The sequence below is a fragment of the Ranitomeya imitator genome, chromosome 5, assembly GCF_032444005.1.
Source record: "Ranitomeya imitator isolate aRanImi1 chromosome 5, aRanImi1.pri, whole genome shotgun sequence".
NCBI lineage: Eukaryota > Metazoa > Chordata > Amphibia > Anura > Dendrobatidae > Ranitomeya > Ranitomeya imitator.
In genome coordinates, this window is record NC_091286.1 from 406,465,594 (window position 1) to 406,479,297 (window position 13,704).

General features: G+C 43.4%; 1 protein-coding gene across 3 annotated transcripts in view; it reads right to left on the minus strand.

The window, feature by feature from the left end:
* Positions 1-13,704, minus strand: part of LOC138638022 (cytochrome P450 2J2-like) — a 310,015-nt gene that overhangs the window by 11,356 nt on the left and 284,955 nt on the right. For all 3 annotated transcript variants that reach the window (XM_069726989.1, XM_069726990.1, XM_069726988.1), the window contains 2 exons: positions 3,621-3,762; positions 2,128-2,315 (listed from right to left, as the gene is read on the minus strand). In XM_069726989.1, coding sequence (XP_069583090.1) covers positions 2,128-2,315; positions 3,621-3,762 — 330 coding nt within the window. The remainder of the gene's footprint in view (positions 1-2,127; positions 2,316-3,620; positions 3,763-13,704) is intronic.

The window sequence follows — 13,704 nt, forward strand, 5'->3', positions numbered from 1 at the left end:
TTGGTAGTGTAATAATAATATGCAATAATTATGCACAGTGCAACGTATATTTGGGGTGATAAGGATAGTGCACAAAAACAAGTGGATAAAAAGCAACAAAGTGTGATAGCAATCAATGGGCAATATAGGGAGACACTTCTCAATTGAATATGAACCAGGGGATCACCAGTACTATCCAGGGCACCCCGACGCACGTTTCGGACGCACTGTTCCTTCGTCAGGGGGTGTGTCACTTAAATGATACTTAAATATTTGCATGATCATATTCTCTGTTGTGATTGTTTTTATGGGATTTTACCATGTGGTGAGCACGATTTCTTCTTGGTGTTGCTAGAGATGGTCTGTGTTTCTCTGAGTTTACTCTAGCTAAGTGTTCCCCTTGTTTGTGTATCCCTGTGATACAAATGCGACAAGATTAATTGTATGGATGTAATAGATGGGTATCCAGACATATATAGTGATCAATATGGTTTCTTGCTTTAGAGTATGAGTACAAGGTTATTGAAGGACAAAATATGGCTGCAAAAGGAGAATAATCTAGTTGAAACTAGCTCTTATTTCTCACAAGGATTATAATAACCCTGAAAAGAACAAAATAAGCTGATAAAACGCTTGGAGAATTAACTAACGACGCATGATCTTAAAAGGTAATGATACGCTAGAAGGTTCTGGAGTCTTCATTGGGCATGACAGTGCGTGATGAATTATACAACGATGATTTTGTAGAATGTACTGCACAGAAGCGGATATAGTCAGATAAGAAAAGAATATAAAAGAATGGGGATGATTCTGGATCGCCCCCCCGTGTAGGGCAATAGGGTACTCGGTACCGGGTCCTTCGGTTCTCAGTGGGGATGTCACGGTGGCTGACCCGGTCCGTGGCCCTAGGGGAGACGTCCGTTGATAAATTGGGAAAGGTCTTTAAAAGGGATAGTGTTCGTGACGCCACCTGTGGTATTCAGCAATTTTAGGGGGTTTCATTAGGATTTAATATTTTCTAATCATGTTTGACACTTGTTATTTTTTATTTTAAAATATATCTAATAAAATTAGTAATTTTACGCTTTTTTTCTGTCTGCTTATGTTCCAAATACATGATTTGATCTTCTAATTTTTTCACTAATCACAGTTCAACATATCTAATTAAAACTTTGAGTAATTGCAACAGTGCTGGGACTGGGTTCAAATCCCACCAAGGAAAACATCTGCAATGCCATGGTGTGTTTTCCCCTTGTTTGCGTTGGGTACTACGTACTCCAAAGACATTCTGATGAGGAATTGTGATTGCGAGCCTCAGTGAAGGAGAATAATGTCTGAAAGGAGCTGTGGATTTAATGGTGCAAAAAAGTAAAATCAGTAAAAGAAGAAGAAAGGGGAACACATAACTGGTTCTGTCCCAAACGCAACACAAAGCAAACATTATGTGTTTGGACTCTCCAAACATTTCCTAGATACACACTGTGGGAATACATTTTAAAGAATATGAATAAAATGATTTAAAAAGTACTTGCATGACTATTAGATCCTTGTTTTAAATGCTAATGCTCAAATACTAATATTTTTTGTTATGATGTATTAGGACCTTCTGACTACCGTGTGTTGTTTATCCTTGGTTATTGGTATTAGTCCAGTTTTTAGGTAAAAGGTAATAATTGCTTGCAAAACATGTCACCCCACCTTTGTGTGCATGACACACTATTTATATCACTTATGGTTTGTATACTATTATTATGAACCCACAATGGCTTGAAAAGGAGTATTCTAAGTGTTCCATTATTAAATATTTTTTTTTGCCTTATGATTTAAAAAAATCATGGAATAAGGTTGGATTTTCGTACTATATGTAATAGAGCTGAATTTAAATATCTGTCTACAAGCTTGAGGTCTAGCTTTATTATTCATGCACCATATAATCTATTAAACTGATGACACAAGTATGCTACTCTATAAGACGGTGACCTGATTATATTCCCTTTTTTGGCTGCAACACCCAGATCTCCCATTGTTTACAATAACCTTATTTTCATTGCCCTGGGGATCATGAAAGATTATGAATATATTTTGGCAGGTTAGGACTCCTAACTTAGGAGTAATATCAGTATGCAATCACAATTTTCACTTAATTACCTTTCTGATTGAATAACCAAGCATGGTAAAGTCTTCAGCACATTGTCTGGGAAGGCCTACGGGTCCCACACTAGTGAATCTCTGGATTTCATGAATTACCGCATTGGTGTATGGCATATTCAAGCGGTCTTCATATTTAAGATTTTCAATGCTTCCTACCAATTCATCAATTTCTTTCTGTGCTTTCGCTGTAAAACAAAATCAGAATATTAGACCCGACAAAAAATAACAGTACCTTTGGTATATGTATATATATATATATATATATATATATATATATATATATATATATATATATATATATATATATATATATATATATATATATATATATATATATATATATATATATTTTGATATAAAGCATTAGACAACTAGAAAGAAAAGAAAAAATTCATATTCAACTTAGGACACCGAAAACAAGTAATCACGCCCTACCCAGCGTTTTTCAAGCTTCAAACACTACCAAGATGACTTACGGTGAGCTGGATCTAATATTTTGTTTCACTTTGTAGAAAATATAAAAAGCTAAGGAGACAAAATAGCGCTAAATAGGCACTTATCCAGTTGGTGATTGTCAGAATTCGTATCAATCTATGCTGACCTGATCCAAGGTTGTATGGCTGCTGCAGATCCTTGGGTGATTTCACCAAAAGCAACAAATAGAAATGGAGAGTTTGTGGACCATATCCGAAGCAGTTTTCACATGATCTGGTTTTTGCTTACCGAAGAAGTGGATTACACTTTGGAACATGTAGAAAAATTATAGAAAACTGCTTTTTTTATTATATATTTAGTGGCGTTTGGCGTTTCTTCATCAGCTGGCAGCACAGAAATTGACCAGTAACTCTCCACTTCTACTTGTTGTTTCACTGTGTGGGATCCAACATACTGATCACATCCAGTGCTACAAATAGCATGTGAAGAAAATGAGCTTAGGACACAAGTAATCGGTAGCCAATAAGGCTTACTACTTTTTTTTTTCATGTCACTCTTAGGCTAGAGTCACACGAACAAATGTTCTCCATCCGAGAGAATCGGTGCAATTATATTAATCACACTCTCATCATACTCTTGATCATACTCTGATAAAAGTGTGATCCGATTTTCTCAGATGTGGATAATAAAAAAAAAAATAAAAAAAGTTTCTCTACCTTTTCTAGTCAATCTGTCTGTGAAAATCGGACCACACTCGCATGTTATTGGAGTACAATCTGATGTTTTCCATGGACCCATAAAAATGAATGGATATGTGCCATCCAATTATCAGAGGTTAATCGTGCATGCTCCAATATTTTCTTTTGACCACCTCGTTCTGAGGAAAGAATTGGACATGTGCACTGTGCCATAGAATAACATAGGGACGATTACCGACCTTCAAAACCACGTATAATACTTGTCCAAGTTAAATGGTCGTCGGCACAAGCCCTAACAAAAACAATTTCTCCCATCCGCAAATTTGAAAATGGCCATAATACTAAGAAAACAGTCACCTTGTATATCTTTGTAGACTGCCATGTACAATAATGCCCAATCTAGCGTGGATGCAACAGTTTCAAAACCAGCCAGCACTAAATCCGTCAATACAATAATCAAGGTATCTTCATTAATTGTGGAAGATAGGTCATTTTCCACCTATGAAAAAGAGCAAAGATCACAGAACCAATGTTAATTCTTATTTAATCATTGTGCTTTTGCATCAATAATTTAATATTTTATACAGAATCAACAATATATCACATTGAAATTGATGCCTCTTCAAAATGGCATGCCCAACACCAAAAATATGACTCCAAGTAGCATTTCTGACATACAAAATGCCGTAACATTTCATCAATTTGATGGGCAGGATTGGACACATCCCATCCCGCCCAGGCACCTCCCCAGTGCCCCAAAATGTTGCGACTTTTCAAAGCTTTGATGCCACTATTCTGGCATAAAAGCTTTGATTAATCAGCCCCTATGTGTATGGGGCTTTCTTCCTGACTGACTTTTCTAATATCTGTTAAATTTCATCATGTCTAATCCTGTGTTCTGGTTAGGATTTGGTGCTACTAAAGGAGTTTGAAAGCGGCCCTAAATAACTATATTTATAGGGAGACTAAGAACAATTTCTTTTGGCCAAAAAGTATCTTATGGGTTTTGTTCTATGTTGATAGCTAATAGATATGGAAACAGAAAAAAATGTGATGGAATTACTTCCTTTTTTAAAGCACCAGCCCAGAATTTTTGTTTAGTAGCATCACTCTAGCAGTGAAATAATCTAAATTCCCTGCCCATAGTCTTCTACTTACCAGCCACTATCGTCGTCATTTATCAGCACCTCTCCAGTCAGTCTACAGCAAGCTGTGACCAGCCAGATCGCTCCAGTGTTTACTGGGTGATCCAGAAGCCACAACTCAGTGTAAGTCTATGAGAGCCAGAACGGGGCACTCAGACATACCTTGAGAGCTTGTGACTGTTAACCAGGGCCGGCGTCAGCACCCGGCGTACCCGGGCAAGTGCCGGGGCCCTGGCGAGACAGGGGGGCCCATTTAGGGCGGCGTTAGGGGCAGGCAGCTACCTAGGGCCCCCGCTCCCCCAGGGGCCCTCAGCTAGAGGCACATCACGCAGCCACTATGGGGCCTCTGTCGCCAGTGCCAACTCCCTTGCCGCCGCATTGAACTATACCGGCGTCTGCCGGTAAAGTTCAAAGCAAATGATGGAGGAGAAAGCATCACCTGACGCTCCCTCTCCTATCATTCCCCACTCTGCCTCTGACACGACCGCTGCGCGATGACGTCATCGCGCACTCGCTGAGTGTCAGGCAGTGCAACAGCAGCCGCCAAGACCGGAGCAGGGAGCAGTGCGGGCACGTTGAGAGGTGAGGAGTTTTTTTTTTTTTGTAACTATAACAGTGAGTACTGGACTATGGGGCCATTCTTGGAGGGAGGGGGGCTGTGCTGTATTCTACATGTCTGTGCTATATACTACATGGCTGTGTTAAATACTATGTGGGCTGTGCTATATAATATATGGGCTGTTATATGCTACATGGACTGTGCTATATACTACATGGCTATTCTATATACTACGTGGGCCGTGTTATATACTACGTGGGCTGTGTTATATAATATGTGGCCGTGCTATATACTATATGGGCTGTTATATGCTACGTGGGCTGTGCTATATACTATGTGGCTGTGTTATATACTGCATGGGCTGTGTTTTATACTACATGGCTGTGTTATATGCGATCATGAATCATGGTATGTGATAAAGGGGGGGCCCACTGAGACTCTTTCACCCAGGGCCCCCAAAAACCTGGAGCCGGCCCTGCTGTTAACTGTGACTTCCAGTCAGTCAGAAGCAGGGGGGGCTGGCACTTTTCAGCCTGGGAGGCAATCACAAGGCAGTGGCCCTCCAGTTGTGGTGCTTTTGCCCTGCTTATCTCTGGCCGCTGCATTAAAGCAGCAGAGATAACAGGCTTTGAAAACAGGCTGGTACATAAATATGGGAACAGAACGGAGCTAGTCATATATAGTAACTTACAGCTGATGCTCTTTCTGATTTGGGTCGCTCACTTTTCCAGTCTTTTCCATCTGGCCCAGACCGACATGACAACTTCTCCCGCCACAACTCGTCTGCACAACAATTACAACAAAAAGACATCTGGCTTCTCCCATTTCCATCAACGTCTCCATCTATTACCAACCTACAAAAACTCCCCACTCTGCATGCACCTGAGGAGAGGAACAGTGACCCCAGTATTTAAAAAACGGTGTCATTACTATGATTACTCCCTCCCCCCAAAATTAAAGTGTGCCATAGAAAGTATTAATGCCCACACTGTGCTGCATAGAAAAGCCCTGTATGTTCCTTTGCAGAATATATTATCCAAAATGCCCCCTTCTAGCAACAAATACCCTTGAGTGTCCACTTAAAGATAACAATGCCCTCCCCAAAAAAATAATGGAACCTGAGTGCCCATATAAAAACTAATAATGTCCCCATTTATTACAAATAATGTCCTCTGAGTGCCCACACAGCTCTGAATATACAGAATGATGGTCCTACAGACCCCAAAACACAATATGATGGTCTCCAAAGCCCTTTATTATACATTGAAGATCACAGGGCTCCTATATATAGTAAAATGGCTACATAGCACCTATATAAAATATGATGTTCCCACTGCCCCTATATATAGTATGATGGTCCCCACAGCCCCCTGTATTCAGAGTGAAGGTCCCCACTGCCCACTGTATATAGTGGCTAACAAAGTGGCTTATGGATAACAATGTCAACGTTTTGGAGCGGCCATCACAAAGCCCTGATCTCAATCCTAGTGAAAATTTATGGGCAAAGCTGAAAAGGCAGGTGCGAGCAAGGCGACCTACAAATCTGGATCAGTTGCACCAGTTTTGTCAGGAGGAGTGGGCTCAAATTCTGATCAACTATTGTGAGAAGTTTGTGGAAGGATATCCCAAACATTTGACCCAAGTCATTCTGTTTAAGGGCAGTAGTACTGAATACTGATAAAATGTATGTAAACTTTTGACTTTGCAATAAGTAATAAAATGTCTTAAAACATTCTCTCTCTCTCATTATAGTGGCATTTGGCAAATATTAATATTTATGGTAATCAATAATTGACCTAAAACAAGAAAGGTTTATTTTGATTTCATGTCAGATAATGAGAAAAACATGCAGATGTGTCTTTTTATATAGTGTATGTAAATTTCTGGTTTCAACTGTATATTATGATGACCCCACTGCCCTGTACATATAGAATAAAGGTCCCCACTTCACCATATAAATAGTTTGACGGCCCCAATTGCCCCCATGTATATAGTAGGATGGTCCCAGTTCCCCCATATATATAGTATGATGACCCCAGTTCCCTCATATATATAGTATGATGGCCCCAGATCCCCCTTGTATATAGTATGATGGCCCCAGTTCCCACATATATATAGTATGACCCCAGTTACCTCATATATAAAGTATAATGGTCCCACAGCCCCATGTACAGTATATAGTATGAAGGCCCCAGTTCTCCCCATATATATGGTAGGATATCCCCAGTTCCCCCATATATATAATATGATGGCCCCACAGCCCGTTCGTATAAAAAATAATGAAGTGTATACTCAACCTCACCCTAATGCCCGGCACAGCAGCCTCCATCTTCTCTTCCGGCCTGTATAGCGGCGCGAGACAATGACGTCATCACGCCGGCTGCGTGCACACACTGATGTCTCAGCTGCGGTCTGTGGATTATGAGACAGACTGTGTGTGATGTGCGCCGCGTGGCCTTGTCTGCTGCCGACTGCATCACAGCACAGCAGACACGGCCGCACGCAGTTTGCTGTGCACGACCATCAGGCAGCCGACCCTGCACAGCTGCTGAGGGAGCGGCCGGGGGGGCATTTGCCTCACTGACATCCAGCCCACCCCTGGTCAGAAGTTGCGGTCACAAAATAGCGGTGTGGAACCGATGTGGAGACTGGAAGAGCTGAAGACAGTGGCTGGTAAGTATAAAGCTATGGTCAGGGAAATTACATTAGCAGCAACACTCCTGCACTGAAATAAAAAACAAAACAAAACTTTGGAGTGGTGCTTTAAAAGAAACATATTAGTTAAACAATAATTTTTTGTGCTGATTGGTTTAAAGCAGATCAGAACAAGTCCATGCTTTCGAATGCCCAAACTCTACATACGCCAAGCCAGGTAAAATCACAAATAGAAAATGCATATCAAACTACAGCTCTGGCAAAAATTAAGAGACCACCACATCAAAACCCTGCCATGGCCAGCCCCATCTCCAGACCTGAACCCCATTGAAAACCTCTGGAATGTAATCAAGAGGATGATGGATAGTCACAAGCCATCAAACAAAGAAGAAGTGCCAAAATTTTTGCGCCAGAAGCAGTGTGAAAGACTGATGGAAAGCATGCCAAGACGCATGAAAGTTGTGATTAAAAATCATGGTTATTCCACAAAATATTGATTTCTGAACTCTTCCCGAGTTAAAACATTAGTATTGTTGTTTCTAAATGATAACGAACTTGTTTTCTTTGTGTTCTGCCCATCTTAATGTGCAGAGAGTTAATTATCATGTTATTCAAGTTGTGGCCACTGGAGGTCATCAGTTGCCTACTTTTCATGTTGTTTACCAACCTTTCCCTCCTAAGAGCAATGTCTTATGAGTTAGTTCCGCCCACATTCTTCTTGTGAAGACAAGCTTCAGTAGCCATTTTTCCTCAGATCTGCAGAGAGGCACACGTGCTCCTGTCTCGCTTACTTTCTTACCCCTGTCCTAACGGATCTCGGTACGTTTATAAAGGTTTAATGCATCTTATGTTTGCGTTAGTATTTAAGCCTTATGCAGCTCCTATAGTCAGATATAGTTAGCCAATACAAAAGGAACAGCCAGACAGCACCACTGCCAGGAAGAACAAAGTGGGAACCGCTCACCTGTGTGAAGCCAGGATATCTGATCTTGGGTGCATAGCTCCGCTGGAGAAAAGTCCATATGAAATAGTGAATATATAAGAAAATAGAGCGCACTCGCCGATCATCCAGTGCAGGAATCTTTATTCAAACATCGTGCTGTACATCTTCACGACCGGGGGTGCTGTACAGAGAGTGCTTTGCTGCACTCTCTGTACAGCACCCCCGGTCGTGAAGATGTACAGATATAGTTAGGCAGATGTGCTTTGCAGCTTGCAGTTAGGTTCAGGTGTACTCTGCATGTAGATAGATGCATTCTTGTATAGAATAGGGCAGTGCTGTTAGAATTACTGTGTAATGCACTCTGTATAATTCTTGCTGTAATGTCCCAGTTATTTATGTGATTGCACCCTGTATGTGCATATACTGAAATGCTGTTATTCTTTACAGTTTTTCACCAGTCATCCACTGTGATCAGTCATCCACTATGATCAGTCATCCACTATGATTATTCACTGAACATCCACTTTGTACATCAACATCATTCACTATTCGATAATCTACTATGAATACTGTCCACCATTGTTGTTCAACTTTATAGTTTTGGTTATCATCACCCTAATAAATAAGACTTAAGCATCAACACAGTCTGTTTACTGGGATGTGGATGAAGGTTTAGCCGTATGTTGGAATCCACACAGCATCCTACGTGGAGGAAGACAGAACAGTGAAAAACGAGACCGCCAGTCGCAGGCGGTGATTGTAAAGTAAGAACAGATTAGCTGCCTTCAGTGAAACTGATAGCCGGTCGCAGGCTGTAGTTGTTCAGACTGTACGGAACTGCTAACACCCACACTGCTCCGCATTCGGGTATCACAGCAGCCGCCATACAGCCGCGTGACTATACTGCAGCCCGCCAAGAGAAGCTACATCAATTCCGCCACGCGGAAGCTCACCGCACCTAGACTCAGTTTCCCACCAAAACACTCAGCAGTACGCAGCTAAGCGCACAATGTCTCGAAACAGCACATCCTCACTCAAGACGAGGTCACGAGCAAGCTCTAACAGGTCATCATTAGCAGAGTTGGCTGCTGTCGCTCGTGCTGAAGCTGAAGCAGCCAAAGTAAGGTCCTCCTTTGCCGAGAAAGAAATGCATCTAAAGCTGAGACAAGCAGAGCATGAGGCAGAAAATGCACGTTTGCAGGCTGAAACCGCACGTTTGCGGGCAGAGCAAGAAGCAGAAGGTGCGCGCCTGCAAGTGTCTCTAGAAAGACTTATGGTAGACAAAGAGGCAGCAGCTGCAATAGCTAAGGCAGAGTACTTGGAAGCCATGAAGGATCCTGATTATGAGAGACGCAGCAACGTTCTTGGAACAGATCTAGAGCAGCAAGATCCAGCTCAGCGCGTCGCAGAGTACGTTCATCGACACTCCAGCATGGACAACACCCTCGACAGACTACAACGATCAGCCTACGTCGATTATCATCGATCTAACCCTGAACTTCGCTACTACAAACAAGAAGACGTCCAACACAGAGGAGTCGGCCACAGCTATCGTTCCACTGAGAAGAAGGTACAGCTCCCACCTCACCTTAAAGAGACATCTTCACCAGAAAGGTACTATGCAGACTGTCCGAAGCCAAGAGCATCTCACAGGTATGGTGATGCACCACACACTAGACATGGCTATAACATACCGGCTCGTACCAACACTGATCAAGCCACCATAGACTTGGCAAAGTTCTTTGCCCGCCGAGAACTGGTAACAAAAGGACTTGTAAAGTTCACTGACAAAGCCGAAAACTACAGGTCATGGCGAGCTTCGTTCCAGAACGCCATTCAGGGACTGGACCTTTCTAGTAGTGAGGAGTTAGATCTCCTGGTAAAGTGGCTTGGAACTGAATCGGTCGAGCATGCTAAAAGACTAAGAGACATTAACATAGAATACCCACACATAGGTTTAAGTAAAGTGTGGGAAAGACTTGACGAACGCTATGGGTCCGTAGAAGTAATAGAGAATGCTTTATTCAAAAGAATTGATGATTTCCCTAAGATAGGGCCCAAGGGTTATCAAAGACTTAGAGAATTGAGTGATTTATTGATAGAGTTACAGGTCGCCCAGAAGGAAGGTCACTTGGCTGGATTGGCATTCTTAGACACTGCTAGGGGTGTCAATCCAATAGTACAAAAACTTCCTTACAATCTTCAAGAAAGGTGGATTATACATGGTTCACGGTATAAACAAATTCATAACATACCATTCCCTCCTTTTACTGTATTTGTTGAGTTTGTCACCCAGCAAGCCAAGATCAGAAATGACCCTAGTTTTGATTTCACGCTGTCATGTTCCACTACCCCTGGTGTCAAACCCAGTAAGACACCCGTGGCAGTCCATAAAACTGATATTGATTCCACAGGTCCTCCACACAAGACAACTAAGCCCCCTACGGAAGAGAGCAAACCTCAGGATGTCAGTAAGCAGTGTCCTCTACACAGGAAACCACATCCTCTACTAAAGTGCAGAGCCTTCAGGGAGAAGACTTTAGAGGATCGCAAAGGTTTCCTCAAGGAAAACATCTGCTTCAAATGCTGTGCTACGACCTCTCACTTCGCCAGGAACTGTGGAGCTAGCGTGAAATGTGCAGAATGCAGCAGCACGGATCACAATACAGCCTTGCATCCTGGACCACCTCCAGGAGTGTTGTCACAAGCAGAGGAGCATGATGAGAAACAGAAGAACACCGTCGAAAACACCCCTGCGGTCACCTCTCAATGTACGGAGATCTGTAAGGGACTCAAGGGAGGAAGATCCTGCTCAAAAATCTGCCTTGTCAGAGTCTATCCAACATGCCACAGAGACAAAGCGCTCAAGATATATGCAATCCTAGATGACCAAAGTAATAGGTCTTTAGCCAGGTCCATCTTCTTTGACAACTTCAACATTGTAGGCCCCGGTTCTCCCTACTCCCTTAGGACATGTTCAGGTACCGTCGAGACGGCGGAGAGGAAAGCAACCAGATACAAAGTGGAGTCCATGGATGGCCAGACCTGTCTGTCACTACCGACCATCCTGGAGTGCAACCAGATTCCTGACAACAGGTCTGAGATACCTTCACCAGAGGTGGCAACGTATCACCCCCACCTGAAGCGTATAGCCCACCTGATACCTAAGTTGGAACCAGAAGCGCCAATAGCTTTACTTCTGGGAAGAGATATACTACGAGTCCACAAGACTAGAGAATATATCAACTGCTCACTGAATGCTCCATACGCGCAGAGGCAAGACCTTGGATGGGTCATTGTAGGAGATGTCTGTCTAGGAGGAGCACACAAGCCGGTCTCAGTCAACAGTATGCTTACCAACACACTAGAAAATGGACGTCCATCTCTCTTCCAGCCGTGTCACAATAGTCTGCTGGTAAAGGAACTACCGAGCAGCACTCCCCTACCTTGCCCTTTCTCAGTTCCTATCAACGAAGACCACGCCTGTGAAGGTGAACAAGACCACATAGGATGTACAGTCTTCCACAGGACGAAGGAAGACAACAAGGTAGCGATGTCTATAGAAGACAAGATATTCCTGGACATCATGGACGAACAAATAGTCAAGGATACGGCGAATAGTTGGGTCGCACCTCTACCATTTCGACCTCAGAGGAGACGCCTACCCAACAACAAGGAATTGGTCTACAGCAGATTCATCTCCCTAAGACACAAGCTTCAGAAGTCACCTGAGACGAAGGAACATTTCTTTACCTTCATGGGAAAGATATTCCAGAACAACCACGCAGAGATTGCACCTGCACTTCGACACGGAGAGGAATGTTGGTACCTGCCCATCTTCGGAGTGTACCATCCTAAGAAGCCAGGTCAAATTAGAGTGGTATTCGACTCAAGTGCCAAATGCGAAGACGTGTCATTGAATGATGTCTTACTGTCGGGCCCAGACCTCAACAACAGACTTCTGGAAGTATTACTCCGTTTCCGTAGAGATTCTGTGGCATTTATGGCCGACATACAACAGATGTTCCACTGTTTTCTCGTCAAAGAGGAACACAGAAACTACCTGAGGTTCTTCTGGTACCGTGACAACGACCCGGACGAAGACATCGCAGAGTACCGGATGCGGGTACACATCTTTGGGAACAGTCCTTCCCCAGCGGTCGCAATCTACGGCCTCCGACATTCTGCCAAAAAGGGTGAAGAAAAGTATGGCTCGGACGTCAGGTCCTTTGTGGAAAAGGATTTTTACGTGGATGACTGTTTGAAGTCCACACCGACAAGTGAGGCCGCAATCAGTCTACTAAAGAGGACTCGTGACATGCTCGCTCAGTCTAACCTAAGGTTACACAAGATTTCTTCCAACAGCCGAGAGTTGATGGAAGCCTTTCCCTCTGAAGACTATTCCAGCGATCTAAAGGATTTGGACCTCAGCATCGACCCCCTTCCTATGCAGCGGAGCCTTGGATTGCTGTGGGACCTGAAGACAGATACCTTCACCTTTCAGATCAGCAAGGATGAGAAACCCTTCACGCGCAGAGGAGTTCTTTCCTTCGTGAATAGTTTATACGACCCCTTGGGGTTCGTAGCTCCAGTAACCATCCAAGGAAAGCTGATGCTCAGGGACTTCACCCAGACACTACTGATTGGGATGATCCACTTCCAGCGAGAAAGGCTGACCTGTGGGCAGAGTGGAGGAAGTCTCTTGAAGCCCTGACCAACCTTCGTGTGAAACGACCATATGCTCCTGTGCCATCCACAGAGCTCAAAACGCAAACACTTTGTATTTTCTGTGATGCATCAGTCAAAGCGATTGCAGCAGTAGCGTACCTCAAATCCACAGACGTAAGCGGACAATGCCATATCGGGTTCGTTATGAGCCGGACGAAATTGGCGCCACTTCGTGAACACACGATACCCAGACTGGAACTCTGTGCTGCTGTCCTCGCAGTTGAGTTGGCCGAGCTGGTCTCGGATGCGATGGGCCTGAAGATCGGGGATGCAGAGTTCTACACCGATAGCAAGGTGGTACTGGGGTACATCTGTAACGAGACACGACGCTTCTACGTCTACGTCAGCAACCGGGTACTTCGGGTAAGAAGATCCACCGACCCTAATCAGTGGCACTACGTACCTACTCAT